The 26,614-nt window shown below is 42.2% G+C and overlaps 1 protein-coding gene across 1 annotated transcript; it reads left to right on the top strand.

Moving 5' to 3' along the window:
* Positions 1-1,486: 1,486 nt before the first annotated feature.
* TMPRSS7 (transmembrane serine protease 7) lies at positions 1,487-26,236 on the top strand (the record flags this gene model as incomplete). Its single annotated transcript, XM_079972346.1, has 18 exons — positions 1,487-1,657; positions 3,132-3,333; positions 4,349-4,479; positions 6,928-6,995; positions 7,293-7,486; positions 9,176-9,214; positions 11,571-11,799; positions 12,352-12,482; positions 14,359-14,471; positions 16,654-16,760; positions 18,040-18,176; positions 19,551-19,658; positions 19,752-19,862; positions 20,776-20,892; positions 22,642-22,819; positions 23,628-23,896; positions 25,051-25,187; positions 26,066-26,236. The coding sequence occupies exons 1-18, from the start codon at positions 1,607-1,609 to the stop codon at positions 26,234-26,236; spliced, it is 2,493 nt and encodes an 830-aa protein (XP_079828472.1). The 5' UTR covers positions 1,487-1,606.
* Between the last annotated feature and the right edge of the window lie 378 nt (positions 26,237-26,614).

A 26,614-nucleotide genomic window follows, 5' to 3' on the forward strand; every position in this document is an offset into this window, starting at 1 on the left:
GGAGCACATAAACTGCTTTCAGAAACCCAAGAAATTTAATTTCACCTTCTGAAAATGTCAGGGAATGCTAAATAATAGTAATAAGAAATAATATTGACATATAATATAACTGCAAGTGCTAGGCAATCATTTTTAATGATTTCTATGAAATTTTACGTATGCTTTACTTACCAAGCAAAACTAAATTATATTAATTTAACCAGAATAACTTTTGAGTTCCCAAGTCACGTTACAACTTTTTAGCACCGCTCATTTTTAAATTTGAAGGTCGAAAAATTCAGTCAAAATGCCCTAATGTTATGTGCAGGAGATGTGGTAGGGCTGAGTCTCAGCTTCATGCATGCCTCTGACCTGGGTTGTATACCCTAACCACACAACCAGCTCATCTGTTATCATTTATTTTCTTTATACAAGTTACATACCAGTTATTATAAAAAAAAGCTCCCTCTGCTATCCTCATGTGACCCCCTGCACCTCAACCCCATCTGCCTCAAGGGGTTAGAGAAATAGATTTGGATGGTGACATAGGCTCACACCTGATTATCTTGCAATGTTCTACCACGGTTTACTGTTATATTCAAACAGGACTGCTAAACTACTTAACGTCTGCAGCATAGTTATACTCTTAGATTAATGTGCAAACCTGAATGTTCTGTTTAATTGAAAGAAGCAAGGGATAAATCACTAAGAGGAGGCAAAGGGTATCAAAAGGCCACATCCATCTAGGTTCAGAATTAGGTTAGTGCAAAAAAAATCTTATGCAACCTACATGCAGAACTCTGCTGTTCTAGTGATGCCCAGTTGCAATGCCAGCATCGCTATGTGCAGTGCATGGGAACCAACTCCCTGGACCCTGCAAAGTTGATGGGCATTCCCATTCAAAGGATGTGTGTGGACTGTGTCATGTGATCAGTTATGTGGGGCAGGGCTTTCCTGGGCCCTCACAATACTTTATTCAAGTTGGCATCCTTGGTGCAGTACTGGGTTTCCCAATAAGCAGACTAAGCACTTCCTTAGGTCACCTACAAAGTGGGGGCACCAAAAAAGGAGATTTTTAAAAATAGAATTTAACATCTGATATTTCAAAAACAACAACATTGAAGTAGTCATCGAAAACAGAACTTTGTGAGACTTCTTTACACCCCATTCCCTCTTCTTTCCCTGCTGCTCTGTTTTAATTACTTTTAATTACTTATCCTTACCTAAACCAGCAGGCACCCTGAGAGGCGCTGCCATTGAAAGGTGTCTAAGCCTTGCTGCTAACAATGTTAAAGTATACATAATATACAAATACAATATTTTTTAATGTACTATAGGAGTAGGAAGATAATTTGAGCAGCCAAATTTGGAGTCCAGTGCTGCTTGATAATGTTTTGTTTCTTTTGAAATGTTCACAGCAGCGGCAGAAAAGGGCAGATGAAATTACCAATGGAAATTCTTCGATGTAAATTGATGCCACCCCAGGAAAGTCTGCTTTGACGGTGTTGCCAGTTCTTCTTCAAACATAGTTTCTAACAGTCCTTGGCAGTAGATACCTGCAGCTCTCAGTGTGCGAGTTCTGTTTATTTGTTTGCTTGCTTGCTTGCAAAGAATCAGCCTCCTAACAATGGACGAGCAAGGCAGTGACAGACCTGCTAATCCTGAAGATGAATTAAGTGTAAGTAAGTAAACTTTAAATGCACTGCAATGTTGTGCCTGGTTGAAATAACAATGTGTTCTGTTTATCATATACTTGCTGAGCCCATGAATTATGAAAGTGATATCTGGGAACTAACTGGGGCTGTCAATGCTGTAGCTGATTTTAACTGGGTTTTTTGGTGAAATATGAGGTGCATTTATTTACATGCAGTTGATAGGGCACGAGATCAGCCCTTGAGAGCTGATGGCAGGAGATCTGCATCAGGAGGCGGAGTGAAGTTCTGTTAAAACTTATTTCATTCCTGGGTGCAATTTTTGAAAAACAAATCAATTAATTATGCAGCATATCTAAATATAGTTCGCATTCAGCTAGTTGGCATAGTAACTGTTATCCTGGACTGCTGACAGGTGGTTAAAAGGAAGAGGAGGACTTAAATAATTCAGTGTTCTGTGATACTTAAATTGCTTTATTAATGGGAATGAATTCTACAATGCATAATCAGAGCTGGCACAAGCGAGGAGGCGGGGAGACACATTGTTCTTTAACCGATTAAAGGAATAATTTGAGATACTTAAATTGTAGCAGTCAACTATGAAATTTGCTGCTCTGGATGAAGTAACCATGCTGAAAATGCACTGTTCTGCTGTTGGTGTCTGACCAAATAGTATGATGGAAGGAAAAGCAAGAAGTTCAAAAGAGTTTATAGTCCCTGTGAAATATTTAAAGGGAGAAAGTGTTGACCAGGAAAAATGTGAAACCCTGTTAATATGATTTGATTTATATCCTGCCCTTCTTCACAAAGAAGCACAGGACACTTTGGATATGGGAGATGGCCCTTTTTGAACTGAGTGTTTCAATAGCAAAAGGTACTTCTTTGATGGCTACTGATAGCTGGAAAATTGAACAGCAATGACAGTTGACGTCTGGTGGCTGCTATGTACTGACTCCACCTCACCTGCAAGTAAAGGGAGGGGGAAGCAGATGTGGCATTATTTGCACGGATTTATAAAATTATTATTATTAGTAGTAGTAGTATTTACAAATTGTAAGTAGCAACCTTAGTGCCGCATATGTAGCGTGCTTCAAGACTATCACTTCACCAGATTCCAGATTGTCACCTCTGCTGATTGTGTTGACATTCTTTGCTGCTGGTATGTTATTTTATATAGTGCATCAAGGACACAGTAGTAAAATAATAAACAGACCACGAGAAACAGTTTTAGGAGTGTATGGTGGTCCTAACTGAAAAGTAAGACTCATTGAGATTTACATTTGTGTAAGCATACCGGGATTGTGTGGGATATCACAACTGCAGTGGCATTTTGATGTAGCAATAGAGCACTGAAGAGTCACTCATGACCACACCAACAGCAGAAATGGCAGGCAAGGCATGCCGTTCAAGTGTGAAATGAATATGTCTGCCTTTGGGAAATGCTGAATTGAGAGATACTGGACATTTATCTATGTGATTCTTTCCCCCTCTTTGATTAAGGTATCAAATGTATCAGTACAAATGGCAGATTCAGAAGAAAAGTGGGAAAGAATTGCAAGGAAACTCAATAGGTCAGCAAAGTCAAAGAGGAAAGCCAAAAGAAACAAGTCTCTCTGGAATTTTCAAAATAAAATCATCCTGTTTACAGTGGTCCTCTTCATTGTAGGTGTTATAACTTGGACGTTATTGTGGCTCTTTATTGGTGAGTTTCTGTATCTCCATTGTAGGCAATGCTTTATGAGGCCTTTCCCCATATTTACATTTAAAGAACACTCATAGAGGTATAAACAATGCTCTAGAAAATCGTTTTCTATTATGTTGTTTTTTATTGGCTCTAGAAAAAGGTTTTCTATTTACAATTGAGGCTGTTTTTATCCTTCAGAAGATGTGTATGCCGGAATGTCAGTTAAAAGAGAATCCTAGCAGCATCTTGGAAAACCTGTTCCTCAGAGCCCAACATTTAACTAGATATAGGATAGTAGTCTGGATGAGAATTTGGTTCTATAAGGTGTGCACCCACAGCTCAAAAGTGAAAGGAAGGTCTCCATTAGCTATTTTCTTCTTAATGAATTGTCCTCCACCATAACCAACCAAAACCCAAGTTTGTGTGTGTGCTTTATGTGATTTTCTATAAATGCATTTCTTCCTTGTTTTGCTTCATGATTGAGACTGGGCTATTGCATTATTTTTCTGGCTCTATAGTGAAAAACTTTTTAAAGGGCAAAATGCTAATATATTATTATGTAGTGAAGTTCCAACATACTAAGGAAAACCTGGTTATCATGTGGGGGTCTATTGGCTAGTGTCTGTGCCCTTGACAAGATACTTTTCCCAAAGCAGTTTACTCGTTTTTAAAATAAGTCTTCATTATATGTAAGGATGGACAGACACATGAATAGATATATGCTGGTTTAATATTTTTAAAGTAATACTTTGTCCACTGTGTGCTATCTGGTTGGTGTTGACCCATATCAGAACCTTCTTGGGAGCAGTTCTCCATTTGTGAGATGTCTTCCCTGGTGAGGTGTATCTGTCTCCCTCATTATTAACATTAAGGAAAGTTTGAAAAACATTCATCCAAATATTTGATGGCTGAAAGATTCTATTCCTGGCAACCTTGACATTATTATTATTAGCTATTAGGATATGTTACTATTTTAAACATTTAAAATTGCATTGTTTTGATATTTTGTTGTGTTCTTTTTATTGTTTTACAGTTCAGGCAGAAAACAAAGATGCACTGTATTTTGTTGGATTATTTCGTGTTGCCAACATTGAGTTTCTCCCAGAGTATCGGCAGAAGGAATCCAGGGAGTTTCTCTCTGTTGCACAGAATGTGCAGCAAGTGGTAAGGAAAAAACGCCAACCCTTGTGTTCCACATTATCACCAAAGCATATGCAATAATCAGCTGGTTGTGTGGACCCAGCAAGCCTTGCCTTTTGTAGTGTGTCAATAAAGGGAGATAACACATTCTGGAATTTTCTCTCCGTGTCGTATTTGTAGTACCATAGAAAGATTACTGCTGGATCAGGATGAAGGCTCACCTAGTCCAGCATCCTGTTCTCACAGTGGCCTGAAACAGAACTCTCCCGGCTGGCGTTTCCTAGCAACTGGTATTCAGAGTAATACTGTCTCTGGCTGTGGAGGTAGAACATAGTCATCATGGCTTGTAGACACTGTTTGCCTTATCCTCCATAGCCAAGTTGATGGCCATCACTACAATGCCACAATGTCATGTAGTCTTCCCAGGGAAAACAGAGACAGAGAGAGAGAGGGGGGGGGGAGAGGGAGGGAGGGAGGGAGGGAGGGAATAATAGAATCATAGAAGTGAAGAGTGGACCCTGAGGGTCACCAATCCAACCCCTTGCTATGCAGGAATCTCAACTAAAGAATCCAGGACAGATGTCCCTCCAACCTCTGCTTTAAAACCTCTGAGGAAGGAGACTCTAAAAAGTTTCAAGTGAATCCATTCCACTGTCAAACAGATCTTACCATCAGAAAGATCTTCCTCATGTTGAGTCAGAATCTCCTTTCTTGTAACGTGAATCCATTGGTTTGGGTCTTCATCTCCAGAGAAGGAGATAACAAGCTTCTTCCATCCCCCATGTGACAGTCCTTTAGATATTTGAAGATGGCTATCCTCTCTCCTCTCAGTCTCTTAGCCAGGCTAAACGTACCCAGCTCCCTCAACCGTTCTTCATAAGGCTTGGTTTCCAAACCTTTGATTGTCTTAGTCACCCTCCTCTGTGAATGTCAAGGATTGTCAATAGCCTTCTTAAACTGTGGTACTCTGAACTGGACACTACTCCAGGTGTGGTTGACCAACACACACGCAGAGAATGAATCCCCCTTATACTGAGTCAGTCCATTGGTCCATCCAGCTCAGTATTGTCTACACAGATTAGTGGCAGCTGTCCAGGATTTCAGGCAGGAGTCTCTGCTAACCCTCCCTGGAGATGCCAAGGATTGAACTTTGGACCTTCTGCATGCAAAGCAGATGCCCAACCACTGAGCTGCAGCCCTAATGTGGCTTCTTGAAGGAGTACGCAGCTTTCAAAGAACTAATTTCAATAGAAAGAGGGAAGTGGAAGGGCACTGCTTATGGGTGGGGGTTCAATAGTTGTTGGAATTTGGTACATTCTCTCCAATAATGAGTGCTTGAAATGGTGCAAAGGAGAGCAAAAGCATGAGTCTCAGTCTTTAATTAATATGCTTAAAATACAAGATGTGTCTGTGTGCATGAGTTATGCTGCACAGTCACTATCCAGTAGGTCCCATGCAACTTGTACAGCCACATCCCCAAAATAAATGGGTCTTGGTGGACTGGATGGCTCAAAACTAACTGACCAAACTTTCAGCACTGTTTGCTGGTCTTCATTGTATTTCCCCTTTCTCTTAACCCACTGTCTCTGTTATTTACTGATTATTCACTGTGCACTGGAAAACCAGCCAAGAGCTGGAAGAAAAACATGATTCCCAGGGAAGCACCACTTCCCAAGGATTCCTTATGCTTTACATTGAAGATGCACCTTTTTATATAGGCATTCCCTCAATCTCTCAGTCTGAGTCTTCTGATTTACCGTAATCATGGTGCTTTCTTGATAGAATTGTTTTACTGCATATTTTATAGATGTGCATATTTTAATTTTTAATTATATTGATTTATTGCATTGTTTAAATATGGATGCTTATATTTAAATGTTTGCATAACTGGGTGGGATTTTTTGTGTGTAATCTTGCTTAGACGTCTATAGTGGCATTAATATGAATAATGCAGTCAACAACTTAAATAACTTATCATAAAGGTTCCATAAATCTCCAGTACTCCCACCTTCAAAGCTGAGAATGATATCCTTGTTATAAACAAACAGGGCTGCTGAATCTGCTGTACTGCATATCAGGCAACTCTCAGGGTGCTTCCAGACTTTTGCTATTTTGGGGCAGGATTCAATCATCACATACAGACAAATTCAAGTTGCACAATTAAAGTTGATTTGAAGGTCTTGCATGACCTATTTCCTTCACCTAAAGATCAACTCTTTTGTGATAAGAAAAGGAATGGGGGAATGTACCAGAAACTGTGGGGGTAACACCTCCTCAACACAGCATTGTCTAACCTCCCCACAAAGAAATCAGAATAAATGCTCATTAAACAGCCAACATTGTCTAATTGCCCTGCAAAGAAATCAGGATGAATACTCAATAAACCAGTGATCTGGAAGTGCCCTCAGCAAGATTAATTTTAATTTAGTCTGTGTGGGATTGCCCAACCATTCTGTGCATCTTCTCTTTCAGATGAACTTGGTATATACCAAATCTGCTTTCTCCAAATTCTATAAGCAATCCATTGTCTCAGATGTCAGGTGGGACATATTTTCCATTTCATTTGTGGCTGGGGGTCTTAGCGAGAAATAATGTTGTGTTGCAGCATTTACTATCCATGTACTGTCTCTTGTTGCAAACCAAAAGCCTCATCATATGTGACCAAATCCAAACACAGAAAGCACTCCCATGTCCCATAAAGTATCTTACATTTTAAAAATGTTGGTACATTAAAAACAACAACAGCAACAACAACGATGATGAGAAAAGCTATAGATTTTCAAGCACCGGAGTCTCAGAAACACCGTGATGTAATTTGGTTTTTCATTTGATTTCAGTAACAACAACAATGGGGGTCTTCTTGTCCATTTCTGGATTGTGTTTGTGGTGCCACAGGCTAAAGGCCAAGTGTTTTGTGAAGATTGTGTAGCTGCTATTTTAAAGGACTCAATTCAGACAAGCATCATCAATCGAACCTCAGTAGGGAGTCTTCAAGGCCTTGCTGTTGATATGGACTCCATTGTGCTTAGCGGTTGGTATCCCTTGGCAGTTGCTATTTTTCCTCTGAATAAAGTGAACCTTCTGACACAATTAATAGCTTGCTGTACTGAAAAAAACTAGAATCCATAACTTTTGCCTCTGAAATAATCACCTCATGGAACTGGAAAAGCAGAAATGCTATGTGGAGATCTGAACTGGGCCTAATGGTGCTAATCCAATTTTTGCTCAACAGGGTGATGGTGATAATTGGATTTATGTCCCTTTGTGTTTATCATCAGTTGATGCCATGTGTCATTGGAACATCCTCCCTCCTAATGACTTTCCTATAGAATTCAATCCATTCATATAGGAATGTGCTCACGTGTGTGCTTTGATATATATGGTGTCAGAGCTAGCCATACATTAAGTAGAGTGAGGTGTCTACTTCAGACAGCTAGTTTTTGATAGGGTTGTGCACAGCGCCCCTGCCTGGCCTAATTTGGGCCTCCAGGATCAATCCAAACCAGGGAAACCTGCCCTGGATTCAGCCCCAAATAAATTAAAATACCCTCATTAAACATACGGCCAGGAGAAGCACTGGGGAAGGAGATGCTGTATCTCCACCCACTTAAACCAAGAGCATGGGGGTTCCCACCTGCAGGGTGCTGCTTTGCAAGTGGCTCTGCTAAGGGGAAGGAGCTTGTGAAGAAGCACCCTGAACCCCACAGGCTGGAATCCTCAACTCTACAGAGTGGAGAATTAATGTATTATTTTTACCACCAGGGAGAAGTGAGAGGCGCTCCTGGGATTTTCAAGCTCAGGTGGTTGGCCTTGGGACTGTTACCTTACCTTGCTGTGTGGGGGTGGGTGGGTGGGTGCTTGAAGCAATAAGAAATGTTTTTGGCCAACCCTATGTGGAGTTCCACAGTGAAACCAGCTGGCAGGATCCTGTATCCCTCTCCCTGCAAGTTCATTGCAATGCATTTTAAGTCTTTAAGTCTGAATAAAATCCTGGAAAACATCCTTTCGTGGTGGCTTCACAAATTCACATGAATTATTGTCATATCAGTAGGTCCCTATTCTCAAGTTCCAAATTAACACTGCAATGCAGTGTGGTTACATTCCGGAGATGGTGCTTATATGCAAAAATGTGTATACTTCAACTAGCCCTTTGGAGCTACCCAGTGTGAGCATCCTTACCTTTTCAGAGTTGTACACCATATGGGCCTTGCCTGTCCCCCCAAGCAAGGCAGAGAGCTTTTACCAAGCTCTGGGATGCTCTCACAATATCTCGTGGGACTGTTCAAGCTCCAGCAAGATATCACAAGTGCATCCCAGAGCACAGAAAGTCTGAGAGCTTAAATGCTCTGAGGAATAGTTCAGTCAGTAGAGCATGGGACTCTAAACCCATGAGGCTTGTGGACTGAAGCCTCATATTGAGTGAAAGATCCCTGCGTTGCAGGGATTTGGACTTGATGATCCTTCTGATCCCCTCCAACTATGCTTCTATGATTCTTTCTGCACTGAGAAAACCCTGCACAGAAAGAACATTTAAGCTCTCTGCCTTCTCTGCATGTCATTTGTGTGATTACTACTGGCCAGACTTCAGCCACTTCATGTTGAAATTGCACATGTAAAATGCACATAGGTTGTGATAATACTGTATTACATTCATATGTTGCCTGCTGGTCTGTTTGTTTAAATATGTACAGAGTCATTTGTATTTTCTTCTTCCATGCAGTTGGGCTTCGATCAGATTACTCTTCAACAACAGGAACAGGTACATGACTGAGTTTTTTTTAAAACACATTTTCCCATTTAACACATTTCAAAATGGGAAATGTATATTATGTGGCGAAAATTGAATCCTGCCTGTATCTATATCACCTTCTATAATGTAAGCTTTGTGCAGGGCTAAACATGGGATCTGTTGGGTAATTTAGCATTTAGATCATGCTTTTGAGTGTTCAAAGATGTCATTCTTACAACAACCTGAAAGGGAAATCAGAATTGGCAAATGCTCCCTGTTTCCCTGGGAGATAATGAGTTTCAGAAGGAGACACTACCAGGGTTTGGGCTTCTTTAGAGGAGGGGTTGTGATATTTCAAAAATATTTTGTTTGCAACTGTAGAAGTAGAGAATCAGTAGGGACAATCAGTGTGTACACTGATATCAGACAGCAGAAGTGCAGCCCTCACATCAGATCTCCCAAAACCCCAAGATGCTCCTGATTTCACAGCTAGAGATGAGGGGAAAATTCACCTTCAAACCGTTATGCAAGCCTAAGCACAGTAATTATTCAAAATTCACATTGCACATCTTTGATGTGGTTCTTCAAGCAAATAATGTGTACAGAAATGTGTTTATTAACAGGAAGTATAGATAAAATGCATATATTCATGAGAATATATATAATATGCATTATATCAGGACAATTGTTTGCAAAAAGGGAGACATCTGCACTAAAATGTTGCCACATTTTAATGAAAGGTGTTGTTTTTTAAGTAAATTGATGCAGAAATATGGAGAATTAAACTTAAGACTGGAAAAATGAGAAACTGAAATCGATAGATTTGGCCATTCCTGCTAGCAACTGCTTCTTCTAGGTCTGCTTCTTTCAATCTGAACATAGCTTTTATACATACATTCATACCACACATCTCTCTTTCTGTCTTTCCCTCTCCTCCTGTCTCATTGTTTCCAGATGACCTGTTTACTGAATATTCATTCTGATTGTTTGCACAACTTTGTGGGAACGCCAGCTCTTTACTGAGTGCTCGTTCAGTTTGTGGGGAGCACAGCAGGCCCACAAGTGAGGCAAGGTGAAGCAACTGCTTTGGGTGGCAGGATCCTCAGGTGACAAAATTTCTCGTAATTTTAGACTCGTAATCTGGTGAACTGGGTTCGCGTCTCCACTCCTCTACATGCAGCTGCTGGGTGACCTTGGGCTAGTCACACTTCTCTGAAGTCTCTCAGCCCCACTCACCTCACAGAGTGCTTGTTGTGGGGGAAGAAGGGAAAGGAGAATGTTAGCCGCTTTGAGACTCCTTCGGGTAGTGATAAAGTGGGATATCAAATCCAAATTCCTCCTCCTCCTCCTCCTCTTCTTCTTCTTCTTCTTCTTCTTCTTCTTCTTCTTCTTCTTCTCTCTCTCTCTCTCTCTCTCTCTCTCACACACACACACACACGCACACACACACACACACACAGAGCTCCTTTGGTGTCTTCCCCTCCAATGCATCTCCTGACTATTGAAGTAAGAGGCAGTTGCCAACCTGGTTAGCTTTTTGGAATGGGGAGATAGGGAATATATTTGCTGCCTCAGGCAGCAAAATGTCTTGGGTGGTTTCTGTGGGAAGGTTATATGGTGTCACATCAAGCACTTATTATCTCACACTTTTCAGCACATTTTTTCCTGTCACTTTTCAAAAGTCCATTTTTTAGAAAAGTGGCTGCAGCATCATTAGGTGGGGTAAAGCCATTGCCTCAGGTGACTGAATTCCCATAGGGGGCATCCATGTGGACACCTCACCTGCTCTGCAACCTCTGCCACTAATTTCTGGTGATATCTCTCTGAAATCACATGAAACTTGGTTTTAACATCTGGGTTTTTTTGGCATTTTAAATCTATATGATGTATTGATTTTTGCAAACTGCTTAGACTGAGCGGCATTTAAATCCAGTTAATGTTTGTTGTTTTTTTAATACAGTGGTACCTTGGTTCCCGAACTGCCTAGTTAACGAACAAATTGGCTCCTGAATGCCGCAAACCTGGAAGTAAGTGTTCCGGTTTTGCGAACATTTTTTGGAAGCGAATGTCTGTTTTGGTTGTCGGCATTGTTTCTGGGGCCAATCAGCCAATCGGAAGCCGTGTCTTGGTTTTTGAACGTTTTGGAAGTCAAACAGACTTCCAGAATGGATTGAGTTTGAGAACCAAGTACCACTGTACATAAATACTTTGGGGGGGGGGGTGAACAGAAAATTAAATGGGCAAATCTGGTTCTAAATGTCAGTCGGATCAATTGATATTTTATTAGTGACATGTGAAAAATATTATCTTGTCTCTCCGTAAAGCTTAAGCATTGTCTTTTACCAAGCATTGTAATCTCCATGATACTAATCGCCGTTTACTGTAGGTTCAAGTTGCATATATGATCTGCATGCAGACCAGCTACACCAGCACTTTCCACTGGACATTTCAACAGCATCTGGAAGGATGATCTGCTATTTCAAACTGATTGCATTGGTCGGCTACTTAATCCGCCTCTCCGTAGCATCCATTCAGATTGAAGCAGACAACTGCATCACTGATTCGTTGACCATTTATGACTCCCTGATGCCAATCAAAAGTAAGATACTGTATCGGTAGGTATGCCTTTTCAGTACAATTTATTTGGTTTCTGCAAGCAGAAAAGAAGTTCATTTTTTAAAAAACAAAACAAAACAAAAAACGTGTATATTAAACTTGTCCATTAGCAGCCACTGTAGATTCCTTAGCAAGGTATTGCTTGCTAGCAATATGTTGCTCCTAACAGCAGTTTGCAGACCAAACTTTATGGGAAGACCCACAAAAGGGTGTGTTGCTATAATCCCCCCTCAATGTTATCAGTCCACCTGGGAGTCGTTTGGAAGGAAGGGCAGGATAGATTGGGGCAGGGGTCCCAAAGGCATGCGATTGGCAAACATCTTGTCCACGTTATTGAATTGCATTAACTGATTGAAGCAGATGGGGTTTTGAACACCCCTATAGGATCTGCTGAGACAACAGTATCAAAGTCTAACATGAGTTTACCATCACAGTTACTGTGGCGTCCTTAAACTATTGGCTAGCCTAAGGGCCAAATCTAGTAATGAGGCTAATGATGCATTGTAATTCCCATACTTTCTACACATGAAGAAAAATCAATTTATTTTCAGAATTTGTGAACCAACCAATTCATTCCTGTCTTTCGTTTCTACAAATAATTTGATGCTGGTTACTCTGAAGTCCACGCAAGTGAGGAAAGTGAAGGAATTTCATGGGTACTTTGAGGTCATCCCACAAGAAAGTAAGTGTTCTCATTTGTTAAATGTGGAAACTCTATAGCTGTAGACTCATCCTTGGTTAAGTTTTTTCCCCTACCATCAAAAACAGTACACATCCTACATCAGATAAGTGAGAAATACCTGTCTGAATGTGTTTTCTGTCACCTTAATAGCATTTCTCTCTTTCATCTTTCCCATGACCTGCCTAACTTCAGCTCTTTCTACAACCAGTTGTTTGTTTGCTTGCTTCTCAATGTCTTCAGTCTCCAGGGCTGACCCAGCTGTATAAGTAATTCAAGTAATTGCATGGAAGGGCAGTTTATTCAGGTGCCATTGCAACAGCATGTAATCTAAGAACTGCACCTCAGCATCTTCTGTGACCCTGCAAGGGATTCTGGGGTCTCAAATCCTGCAGTGTATCTCTGCAGCATGGAAAATGCCTTGCTGCCCCAACCATTTGCAGATACCACAACGTGAAACATCAGTTGCATTTTCATTGTAGAAATAACCAGTATCCCTTTTACTCCATTATGCCAGCAGATGGAGTAGTTGTCAAATACACATATGACATGAGATTGTTGTTAGTTTCTCTGTAACAAAGGAATATAGGAGGCTGCCTTGAATGAAGTCAAACCTCTGATTCATCTAGTTCAGTATTGTCTTCACTGACTGACAGTGGCTCTCCAGGGTTTCAGACAGGGGACCTTCCTAGCCCTACCACAAACTGAATCTGGGATCTTCTGCATGTGAAGCAGGGGCTCTGAGTGATGGCCCTTCCCAAACAATTAGGGGCGTTTCAAAATAACAAAGGTCATTATGTCACTGGAACCAGGTATATGTTTTTCTTGTTGACATGCTTCCCCATTATGGGTCCTTGTGGTCCATTTCACCCTTTTTTCTTTATCTGTCACATCTTTTCCAATAGGGACAAACAGGGACAGTTGTTGGGTCAGTGGGGCAGACTGGGAGTGCTGTTAGTTAACCACCCACCCAGTTGCCCAATGACCACCTTAACCAAGCTGTTGGAGGTGGTCTCCATGATTATAGTTCTGCATGACTTCAGTATTCATGCCAAGGCTGCTATCTTTAGTTCAGCTTGGGACTTCATAGCCTCCATGACAATCAGGGGGCAGAACAACACAAAAGGCAGGGTGTGCACTAAACTTAGTCTTCACTTTAGGGCAAGTGCTGGAGTAGATGTTGGAGGGATGGAATTGATCTTTTTGTCATGGTTAGATCCCTAGTAAAGTTTGGGCTTGCAGCATCAGTATACCCCCAAAGGGGTGGAGGACCAATTCAGATGGTCTCAGAGACTTACAGAATCTGATCTGGGGGATTTTCCAGTAGCCATATCTGGTTATTCTTTTGAGGACCTAACTTCACTGTGGAATACTGAGATGGGGAAGGACAATTAACACTAAATCCACAGTGCCCCGTCTGACACTGCAAAGTTCCTTGGTTTCCCCCAGAACTACAAGCAATGAAGCAGGAGGATGATGGCCAGAGCAGAAGTGGTGCAACTTCTGGTGTGAAGCCAACCACACAGTGGTTAGGAAGCACAGCCACATGCACCATGAAGCGAAGCGACGATGGTAGCAAAAAAGACCTACGTCTCCATCATGTCCTCAAGTAGTCCTCCATGTGATGGAAAAGTTGATATTGCTTACCCTGGTTAATTATTATGCACCTTGTTTTGTGTCTGCTGTTTACTATGTTTTGCCTTGTTTTCATTGTTCACCACCCTGAAACATATATAAAAAGGCAGGACAGAAATCCTAAAACAAACAAAGTATTACTTAAAAAGAAGAAAGCCGTACTGGAAGGAATGACTTCTTCTTTTGGCTGATTCTTGGTTTCCAGATTGTGCAATAATATGGAAATGCATCTTTCTTTTCTCAGAATGCGGCAAAGCTATACTGGCATTGGGAAGTCCTCGATTTGAAGGGAGAATCATGAGTCCTTATTACCCAAGTTACTACCCTCCAAAATGCATTTGTACATGGAGTTTCCAGGTAATTTTGAAACCCCATTGTGCAGGTGTTTCGCAACTGCCCTTTGGTGTGTTTCATGTCAGTTGGAAACAGGGCTCTCTGTCTGTCAGTCTCACTTTGCAAGATTCTGAGCCCTTTGATCTCAGCACAAAGCTTGGATCTCTCTCTCTCTCTTTGTGGGTCAAGTAGCTGTAGTGGGAGATGAAAGGTTCCCTTGTGAGGGGATGGAAAGCTGCACTTCCTCTTGGCCACTGCCAGTGTGACCTCTTTCCCAAGGCTCTGGGGAGTTGGCATCTGAGCTGCGGCAAGTGCTGTTGCTCCCTGTAGCCTGGCACAGGGAAAACAAAAGTGCTACTGCTGTGATGAGGACCCTGTGGTCAGTTTTGAACCAGCAGAATGTTAGTGCTTAAACTTGGATGTCACTGCTCAGATCTGGAAGCCCTTATTCACAGCTGTATCAGACCTTGATGTAGCTAATCAGTGGGGAGAACGAAGTTACAGGGAACCAGGCAGAGGGCCTTCTCGGTAGTGGCACCCTCCCTGTGGAACACCCTCCCATCAGATGTCAAATAAATAAAAAACTATCTGACATTTAGAAGGCATCTGAAGGCAGCCCTGTTTAGGGAAGTTTTAAATGACTGATGTTTATTCAGTGTATTTATAATCTTTTGTTGGAAGCCGCCCAGAGTGTCTAGGGAAACCCAGCCCGATGATGATGATGATGATGATGATGATGATGATATAAAATCATAAGCAGGCTCCTGCTGGATCAGGATAATGACCCATCCAGTCCAGCATCCTATTCTCACAGTGGCCAACCAAGTGTATACAGGAAACCTACAAGCCAACAGTGGAGGCCACACATGCCAGCATCTGAGCGAGAATGGTGGCACAGTGTGTGATGCCACATGCATGACATCCTGACATTGTATGTGAGATAAAACAACAACAAACCTCTGGTTACGTGAAACATATTCAATAGACACACAAGACGTAACCGGTTGTACGTTTGAAAAAAATATGACATACTATTCATTGTATTGAATTGTAGATTTCAACAGAAGTACCGGTAGCTCATAAAGTCCAACAAAAAATGTAGAAGACCCAGTGGATCAGTTCACTCTCTAATCAATTTATGCATAAGGTCCATATATGTGAAAGTGTCTGTTCCACCTGTCTGTTCATAAAGTCCAACCATCCACACAAAAGGTTGTTACAGTTCCACAGAATCCTTTCACAGAGTCTAAGACAAGGATTTCCAGAATATTAGCCAGGACAGTGGATCTTATAGCACAGTAGTAGTGATATCATATATGAGTTTGTACTACTGATGAAGCCCAGGACGTCAAAACAAGGCTAAACAAGGCATAAATTGATTAGAGAATGAACTGATCCACTGGGTCTTCTACTTTTTTCATTGAACTTTATGAGCTACTTCTGTTGAAATCTACAATTCAATACATTGAATAGTATATCTTATTTTTTCAAACGTACAGCCGGTTACGTCTTGTGTGTTTATTGTACGTGTGATGTCATGACATCAGAGGAAGTGAAGCCTAGCACAGCAGCAGCGCATTAGCAGCACAGCTTCAATGGCCATGGCTTCTCCTGCTCCTGCTGGAGCTGCTTCCAAACTCCTTCCCGTCCGCAGCAGCAGGAGGAGGAGGAGAAGGAGGAGCCAGAGCACTGAGGCTGCCCCATGTGTGGCTCTGTGCTCAGCCTCATTGGGAGGCCTTTTGGAGGGCTCGGTCCCCTCCCCCAAAATATTTCAGGGCCCAAAAGGGCTCAGCCCCCTGGTGGAGGTAGAACATTATTCCCCATGAACTTGTTTAATTTTATTTTAAAGCCATCCAAGTTGGGAGCCGATCATACATATTGAGGGAGAAAATTCCTTAGTAGACATTCGGTGCCTAGTTTGTCAGAGCCTCCACCCAAAGCATACTGCAGGAATAGCCGGGTGATTTTTGTCGACTTAGCAAACGTTAGCACACATTTAACCTACTGCAGAATGTGACTCTCATCAGATGTGTTTCCATTTTATATTGTAACTGGTATATGCATGAATCTTGATGAGCTCTGGGACAAGTGAAACCCTTGCATGTATCTTATAGTAGGAGTAGGAGTAGTAGGAGTAATGTCAAGCTGAATTGTCCACAGTTGTTAAAAATATTTTTAAAATGTATCCCTTATTTCCTTAAAACAGACTCCCCTGAAAAATCTTGGCATAGCGCTGAAATTTCATAATTATACTATCAGTGAAAAAAGCATTAAAGGCTGTGAGCACGGATGGTGGAAAATTAACGAACACATGTAAGTATATGAATATAGGCTATATATTCTCGAGGAGGTAGGCAGCAGATTAAGGAAGTTGTCATAGCAAGTAGTCATGTGATCTTTACATTATCCTGATGGCCTTTATTTTAATGCGCACGGCAAGATACAAACTGTGGCTTGTGTCAATTGTAGAATGGAGAAGGCTTTCGAGCCCAAGGCAGTAGCTGATGGTGTAGTGAGACAACAGTGCTTACCTGACCTCCCAGCAGTGGGGTCGCTGCTGCTTACTGGGAGGGAGAGTGGGAGAATTAAATGGTGGAGAGGTTGGTGCTGAGCGGATACACCGGCAGGAGCTCCGTATTGACTTAGCTGATGTGTTTGCTCAGCTTGGGCCTCCACAACATCTTGCTCCTCCTGCTCTCTCTTGGCTTCCAGTAAGTTGGAGCTACTCTACTGCCATAAGGTAACATAAATGATGACGCCCTGCCACACTGCCTGCTACTGACCGACCCAAGGGCCACAATCCTTTCTGGGTAACGTTCTGAGGGCCACATGCCACTGATGAGTTGGGCAAAGGCAAAAGCTGGAAGGATATCATTCTCCATTCCAGTTGACATTAAGCCCAGCTATTTATAGGAGCAAATACAGAACATGCTGGTGTATGTGTCTGCGTAGAAATGTACAGCAGCACCCTAAATTATTTGACCTCAGAAACTTGTGAACATGGGAAATATACCTAATGATGTTATTTGTCCATTGGCCCAGTACTGTCTACTCTGAGTGATAGCAACTTTCCAGGTCAGGTGTGTGGAGAGAGATGCTTTCCATTATCTACTGCCCAGCTTAACTGTGGAGACAATTAGAAATTTAACCTGCAACCTTTTGAATGCAAAGCACATCCGTCACTGTCACTGAGCAAATTCCCTACTCGAAGCATACAACAAACATACAACCTCATATTAAAATACTGAGATCCCATAAAAAAGCTTTACAGAGAAGGCATCAACCTATGAACCACTTTGCTTTGCCATGTGCTGTTTCCTCTATGTTCTGTTCTGGCAGTTCTCTTGACCCCCCAAAGTGGATTTGGGGGAAGTCATAGGGGTGCACATAGAGGGAGGAGAGGATGGGGAAAGCCCAGTTGTGCTAGCAGGAGTTGAACCCTACTCTTACTCTTTTGTACCAGGTGATGATTTTAGCATGCAGTTGTTAAAAACGTTGAGGAATTCAAATATACTACAACTACGACTGTTTTTGTCTTTTGGTGATGAAAGATGTTCCATGCCCCACAAGTTAACATACATTCATCCCACAGGTACTGCGGTTATTACATTGATCATCAAACAATATTCCGAGTTGCAAGCTTTGCAGTTAACGTTGAGTTTCAATGTAGTTCCAAAATTTCAGAGCAGCCACTGCTTGTAGAATATGGAAGCTACAATATCAGCCAACGTAAGACTGATTTTAACTTTCCTTTATAGCTTTTGGAACACCACCTGAATGCATCTTTACTAAAAAATACTGGAAGCCATCTTTGGCATGCAGGATAATGCTGAGTTTTTGCATGTGAAGGTTTTTTCTTTCTTTCTGTTTTCTACTTTCTATCCAACAGTTATAATCCACATTTCAGCTATATAAGCTTGATGTGACATGGTTTTAAGAACATGTGTATAAGATGGCAGCCGCTCCTATTTTTTTTTTAAAAAAAGCATGACTTGCTAATGCATGCTAAGCAACATGACTTGCTAAATATGCTGAAATATGAAATTATAACAGACTTCCCAAACCTGGTGTCTTCCAGATGTTTTGGACCACAACTCCAATCACCCCCCCCCCCCAATCTACAGAGTTGACCTGGCTGGGGTTGATGGAAGTTGTAGTCCAAAATATATTCAGATCACCAGATTAGGGAAAGCTGAAACAGATTACACCTATAAATGATTTGGCAAATCAGCTATTGAGTTAACCCTTCCTAGTAGAGCACGGCATGAGACTGAGATGTGTCCTTGTATGCTATCTTTCTTAGACTATATGCCTCAGCTTTGACCAGTATCTTCTTTTCCTGATAAATTGGTAGTTTTAAATTTTATCTCAGGTTTATGAGTAACTCACAAAATAATATTTCATTGAGTTTTATTAAAAGGCAGTACCTTCCAAGTAGCATTCCCGCCCCCTTTGTAATAAATAAGAGTGATGCAAAAGCACCTATGAAGCACATTTCATTTTGGGAGAACCAACTGTGTCATTAACTGGTGTTATGCCATTAATTTCTCCAATTTTTCTTCTTCTTCTTTTTTACAATTTCCCATCATTATAAGAAAAGGCATTGCATTTGAAATATATCAGATAGTGAAATATTTAATGAAATATTCATGACTGCAGTGCGGAATTTGTGTTGCTCTTACCTTACTTTGGAGGTGTCCAATCACTCAACAGATCATCTCACCAGAGGTCTGCACTCTGCGGCCTTCCCAGGTCCCCGTGCTTTGGTTAAAGCCCAGGGGAAGACATCATGAAGTAATTCCTTCCAAGAGATTTTAAAGACTGTGAAGTTCAGGCAGCCAGGAATGCAGCAGAGTTACTGGGCAAATGTTTACTGGAAAGAGACATGCACACATACCACACTTGGAGACCTCACAATGCTCAGGTAGGCTCAAAGCCACCACACCTACAAACATTCCACAGAAATTCTCAAGTGCCCTGAGCGTACGGCAGGAAAAGAAAACTTTTGAGATAGTTGAGAACAGGCTTCAGCACAGTATAAGTGTAAGAGCCAAAATTACTTTGAAAGCTAGAGGTCCTAACTGTTTTCCCTCTTGCCTTCAGCTTGTCCACTTGGAACTTTTGAATGCCACACAGGTTTATGTGTTCAACAAACTCGGCGCTGTGATGGGATCAATGACTGCTTTGATGAAAGCGATGAGCTCTTTTGTGGTTAAGTATCCGTAGCAGATGAACCCTGAAATATTATGACCACTCTTTAAAGTTACCTTTCTTAGTGACTTGCTGCCTTTCTTCTCATTTTAGGCGTTCCCAAACAAAACTGTAACACCAGTTTCCTAACACAGCACCATTCCCTTTTCTGTGATGGAATAAATGACTGTGAAGATGGTCAAGATGAACGACACTGCACTGAAAGTGAGTCCCACCCCATAAAAGTTGTTAAGTGCAACAGTTTCACCTTACAAATTGCTCGTTCTAGTTATTGGAGTGATCCACAGTACTTTGGGCTTGATACCAATTCAAGACCGTTATTTTTGGTTCTGGTTTTCCTAATCAGGAGAGGAGAAAGATCTGTTGAACGGGCTGCTTTCCATTCATGCAACCATTGGATGCAACCCTTTGCCTCTGGCTTAAAAAAGACATACCAAGTACTGGTGTCAAAAGTGAGCTGGTAGCACCTCGTCTGGATGTGAGCCTTTTGTGAAACTGAACGTTGGGAGATTCAGGGCAGATGAAAAGAAGTCCTTCTTCACAGAGCACAATAAAAATCCAGAATTCACTACCACAAAATGAAGTAATGGCCATCGGCATGGATGGCTTTAAAAAAAGGACTGGGCAAATTTATGAATGATAAGGCTATCAAAGTCTACTAGCCTTGAGGGCTATGTTCTACCTCCACAGCTGAAGGCAATAGGCCTCAGCATACTAGTTTCTGGGGAACACAAGTGGGGATAAGGCTATTGAGCATCAATAGCCTACTGGTGAGATTCTGATAGGCATCTGTTTGGCATCTGTGACAATTCCCCTCACAGATCTACAATTCTCAGAGTTCCCACTTTGTGCTCCAGGCCCAACCATCCCTGGCACATGTCTCTTGGAAGTTTGCTCAGGCAGGTGTGCTCAGGCAGAATAGGGATTGACCATTAAACATTTTTGAGAATTGTAGCTCAGTGAGGGGAACTGGGGGTCACATAACAGCTCTCAACACACTTAACAAACTACAGTTCCAAATTTTCAGTGTCTGAGCCAGTGCTGAATCATTTTGATGAAAAAAATGAATAAAACAGAAACTGCTGAAGCATGTCTTTTGTCACTGGTTCTTTTTCAGGCATTCCATGTACCAACAATACATTTAAGTGCAGCAATAATATTTGCTTCAGGAAGCAGAATGCAAGATGTGACGGAATTGTAGACTGCCTCGATCGAAGTGACGAAAAAAATTGCAGTAAGTCTGTTCAAGGATGCAATCCTTAAAAATGCTTACTAGGACAGCCCTTCCTAATCTGGCATCCTCCAGATGCTGTTGGACTACAGATCCCATCAGTCTACAGCATGGTCAGTGATGATGGCAGTTACAGTCCAAAATAACTGTAGACGACCAGTTTGTAGAAAGCTGTGCTACAGTATTATGGTGCATCAAATACTTCATTGCATTCAATGGTCTTCTGCTGCACTCTACCTCCAATCTGTTTCAGATTTTGAGGGTGGATGGGACAGGAGAGGGAGAGGAAGTTCCATTGCATGCATGGAAGTCCCTTGCACAGGGGTGTAGTGTGGGTTGCCGGTGCCCAGGGTGGGGCAAGTGTTGTGCCATCCTGTTGGCCTGGGCAGCGTTCAGTCCCTTCACCAGCCAGAGCCTAATCAAGGGAGTCTCTCCTTGCAAACTAGCCCCAGCCTGGGAGCAGAGATAAGGCAGAGAATCTCGAAGCCATTGTTTCATTGATTCAGATTGACTAGCTATCAGTTGTTGGGTAATATTCTGAGAATATTTTAAAAGGATCACAAGTGGCTTCAATAACAATGTGGGCAGAAATTCTAGTCAAAGCTGATGGGAACATGACTCATAAGAAACACTCAGCTGGGATGTCCACATCTGAATGGGGAAGTCACATCTCCATTTAAAAACAGAAACAAAAACAGCTTTCCGGTTCACGTGAGTTATTGGCTTCATTTTTCAAAGCTGCACATGCTTCTCCCAGCCCATGCACACTGCTCTGTACAACACAGTAGGTATTCATTAGCATATTTTAGTCCATAGACACTGAAAGATACTTTATGCCAGGTCAAACTGCTCATTTAGCTCATGATAGTCAACTCTGCCAGTGGTTTTCGAGGGTCTGAGGCAGAGGTCTTTCACATCCTTTGCTTCCAGATGCTTTTATTTAGAGATGTCAGGGACTGAACCTAGGAAGCAAACTGAAGCTATGGGAACTCTTCTTCCAGCTGAATGTAAATAGCTTATGGTGCTTGATCCACGACAGAAAATTACTAGGCCTAACTAACAGCTGCATGAATTAATCTGCAAATCCTCAATCCCTAATAATAGATGAAGATCTTAACTCAGTATAGAATCGGAGATAATGACATCTACCATTTGCATTAATTACCAGTGGTCTCTGTAAGGCAATCAAAATGTCACTGGGTCTCCACCCATCTAAGCCATGCAGCTTCTCCTGCAGGAAACAGGACTTTGCTTATCTCAGTCTTGCCCCACCCCCCACAATGTGTTAAAGGCCAATGAATGATGTGCTACATGGATTCCCATCCCTAACTAGGCTCTCATTGCATCAGCCACAGGTTTGCATAACAAATTCAGAGGATATTGTGTTGGTCTCTATGCAGACAGTGGGACTTCCGACTTTTTTCCTAATGGCAATTGTACACAGTGTTTGAAACTTGGGGAGAGTTTTTTAAAAGTTGTGTGCCCCCATGCAAGGGCCTTGTTTAAAACAAAAACATAAGTCAGAAACCCTCCTGTGCATAAATAAAGCCTTAATTTGGACCTGAATCAAGACCACTGTCATGTATTTCCTGGCACTCCAAATAGGCAGACCTCAGTTTGCACATGAACTAGTTATATTTAGAGTGCTCAAGTTCAAAAAGTTTAGTTAACAGATCATCCAGTTGGAAAATCAGTATTCCGCCATGACTGCTACTGCAAGGGAAATGTTGAACTGTTAACCCTCTTCCAAAGGCTGTGGCAGCACTAAATACCGCAACATGCCCCACCGGATTGTGGGAGGGTTGGATGCCCACGAAGGTGAATGGCCTTGGCAAGTCAGCCTCCATTTTGCTGGAGTTGCTTACTGTGGAGCCTCTGTGATATCAAAAGAGTGGCTTCTCTCTGCTGCCCATTGTTTTCAAGGGAACAGGTGAGTAATTAGAAATCCCTTCATCCATAGCTTCTCCTTTCTCATAACTCCAAAGTAGTGGCATGTATGGGATAGACATGGAGTACAATGCGCTCCTTCTTCTCCTGTTAATTTGTAACAGTCAACCATGCAGCACAATTATGAGATTTCCAATATGCAGCTTGAAAAATAGCCTGGCCTCCCTTTGCATAGGCGAAGGGTCAGTGAACAAGGCTGCCTAGTGCTTGGCTTTTCCAATATTCACCCATTTCCATCTGTCCATGGCAGATCCCTGCTCAGAGCCCACTTTGTGCTTCAGGCCCAACCACCCCTGGCACGTGTCTCTTGGAAGTTTGCTCAGGCAGGTGTGGTCCTTGGCTGAACAAAATTCCCTGCTCCCATCTTAGTCCCACAACCCTTGTTTTAGATTCCTCAGTTGCACACCCTCCAACATCCCCCTGAAGAAAACGGGGGCATAAGGGCGTGGTACCAAAAGACACACAACTTTTGGTGCTGTGTCCTCGCCCGAGTCAGTTGACTCACACAACAGTGTGGCATCACTGCCAGTTCATCCCTGGGACATTCTGGGCAGTGGTGAGTGGTCAGTAGACTAGGGGGACTAGTCTAGTCCCTAATTTTTCCCCTGGCACCTTCTTACCAAAGCCCAGAGCTTCTGTCTGGCTTAGGAAAAGAGATGTGATGCTCTAACAGTTCACAATTGAGGTGTGTGTGTGTGTGTGTGTGTGTGTGTGTGTGCACTCCAGAGTTTTCATACCTTGTTCTAGAAGTCTGGTTACTGATGCTTGCATGATAATCTGCTTTCCTTAAGGTTATCTGATCCTAGAATCTGGACAGCTCATTTGGGAATGCGCACTCAAGGAAAAGCCAAATTTGTCTCTACTGTGAGAAGGATTATTGTGCATGAGTACTACAACAGCAGGAATTATGACTACGACATTGCCCTGCTCCAATTAAGCACACCATGGCTGGACACAATGAGGTGGCTAATTCAGCCAATCTGCCTGCCTCCCATCACACACAGAGTTCACACTGGGGAGAAGTGCTGGGTAACAGGATGGGGGCAAAAGCAAGAAACAGGTGAGCTTCCTGCTCCTTTTTGCCAACATGCCGGGAATTGCAATGAGAGATTTTTTGTTTCACTTTTTTATGTTTAGCACAGAGTTTGTATCTGTAACATCAATGCATAATCATATTTCATCAAAACAGATAATGGATTAGGTGACAAAGCAGAAGCAAAGAGAGTCCATGTGGTGTCGTGGTTACGAGTGCCAGACTCGGACCTTGGAGACCAGGGTTCAAATCCACACTCAGTCATGAAACTCACGGGGCAGCCAGTGCCTAGAGCCACAGCCACAGGGTTTTTGTGGGGATTAAATGAGGAGGGGTGAGAACCATATATGCCACCTTGAGCATCCTGGAGAGAAAAATGGGACATAAATGCAGCAAATAAATAAAAAGTGACTTGTTTTGCTCATTTTAAGCAGCATCTGAACTCTGACAAGCAAGGTAGAACTTTTTGAAGGAAGCATCAGCATTGTGCCATCCATGCCAGGGATGAGGAGGAGCCTATAATACTTGGACTCCAACTCCCATCAGTTCCAGCCAGCATGGGCAAGGGTCAGGGATGATGGGAGTTGTAGTCCAACAATACCTGGAGAGCCACACATTCCCTGTCACTGACATGCTTTCTGTAATGGTTCTACTGGTGATGATGAATCATGAGGGCACCAGTGTAAAAGAAAGCCCTTTTTGTCAGCCTCAGTTGGCCACTTGCAATATGTATTTTTCATCTTTGTTGGAAGCCGCCCAGAGTGGCTGGGGAAACCCAGCCAGATGGGCGGGGTACAAATAATTAATAATAATAATAATAATAATAATAATAATAATAATAATAATATGAGGATGGTAATATTCACTTACCTCACAGGATTATTGTAAAGATCATTGAAACAACAAGCGCTGATTTGATCTCTCTAAACTCATAAATAATAATAGTAACAACAATAAGAGCTAGGACAGAAGCCAACATCTCCTTTCCTTGGAAGAGAACCCCATTTCAGTATAACTTACTTTCTATACATAAGATATATAAATAAAGACGTTGCTGGTTTTCTTAGATTTGATAACAGCCAGGTTTAGTGTAGTTGCTATAAGGGTTGCTATCTGGATCTGGAGTGAGAGATCAGGTTCTCGAGAATTATCATCTTGCCTAAATTATTAAACTTTTCCAGATGATGAAACCTCGGCAGTTTTGCAAAAAGCAGAGGTAGAGATTGTTGATCAAACACTGTGTCATTCAACGTATGGGCTTATTACAGCCCGCATGCTGTGTGCTGGGATGCTGTCTGGGAAAAGGGATAGCTGCAAAGTAAGTACCTTGCTCTCTCACATACTTGCCCCACTTATACTTGCTCACCACCGCTGCTTACTATTCCTCACCCCCACCCCCCAAAATATCACCACTGACTTTTGACTGCATTCCAGTTCAGGTCTGTGCTAGGAAACTTAATGACACTGGTTTCAACTGGATCTTATATACCAGGGGTCAGCAAACTTCTTCAGCAGGGGGCCGGTCCACTGTCCCTCAGACCTTGTAGGGGGGCCAGACTATATATTTTTTGGGGAGGGGAATGAATGAATTCCTATGCCCTACAAATAACCCAGAGATGCATTTTAAATAAAAGAACACATTATACTCATGTAAAAACACTCTGATTCCTGGACCGTCCGCAGGCCAGATTGAGAAGGCGATGAGGCCGGATCTGGCCCCCGGGCCTTGGTTTGCCTACCCATGTTATATACCCTCCCCTGACTGGTTGCGCTCCTGCTGCCTGAGACTTCTTCTGCATTAAAGGTGCCACTGCTCTACCCAATTCATACACCTTCTGGTTCTGGGAGATGGGTGGGGGGGAGAGAAGGTAGTGTGTCTACTGACCCATCTATTGGCTGAACAGCCTTTTCTTCTCCTGCCACATCTGGTGTACCTTTCTCTATCTCAGACTGCCTTGACTCTTCCTCCCCCCCCCCCCGGATCCCAGCTTGTGGGTGGTGCCAAACCCCATAAATCACACGTCTCCTCTCCTGGGTCATTCCCCATGCCTCCACCACATACTCTTCAGAGCCCTGCCTGTCCCTGACACCTGGGGAAAGCTTTTATCCACATTGGTAGATAATTGATGCTATCAACAGAAATTATCTAAAATGGCAAAATGTGTTGACTTTTGAAAACAATGTCTTTTTTTTTAGGGAGATTCTGGAGGACCCCTATCATGTCGAAGCAAAAATGATGGAAAGTGGTTCTTGATGGGAATCGTTAGCTGGGGCTATGGCTGTGGAAGACCCAATTTCCCTGGAGTATACACAAGGGTGTCAAATTTTGCTACATGGATACACAAATATGTGCCTTCAGTTTTTTAATTTAGCAGCAATTACACTTGAAACAGAGTCAGCTCTGAAATGTGCTCATTAAAACCACATTTACTAAATGATTAGCGGTGTTTTCAGTTTGTCATTGTGTCTGCTACACCCATGGCCTCGGAATGAATGGCTCGACCACATGCTCAATAAGCAGAATTGTACAGAGGTCTTGAAAAGACTAGGTTCCTACCTTTCTCACTCTCAAGTGATGCCACAAAAACTTAATTTTTGGTATATTTTTAATGATTATTTGCATCAAATGTAGGGGAAAAGATATTTTATAAGACTGCAACACTAGGCATGTGTCAGGATGTTGTCAGTGGCTCCCGGCTGGCTGCCCAAGAAAGTATAAAAACAAGAAAAAATTTCTTACCATCC

Source organism: Podarcis cretensis (genome assembly GCF_951804945.1).
Source record: "Podarcis cretensis genome assembly, chromosome: 4".
Taxonomy (NCBI): domain Eukaryota; kingdom Metazoa; phylum Chordata; class Lepidosauria; order Squamata; family Lacertidae; genus Podarcis; species Podarcis cretensis.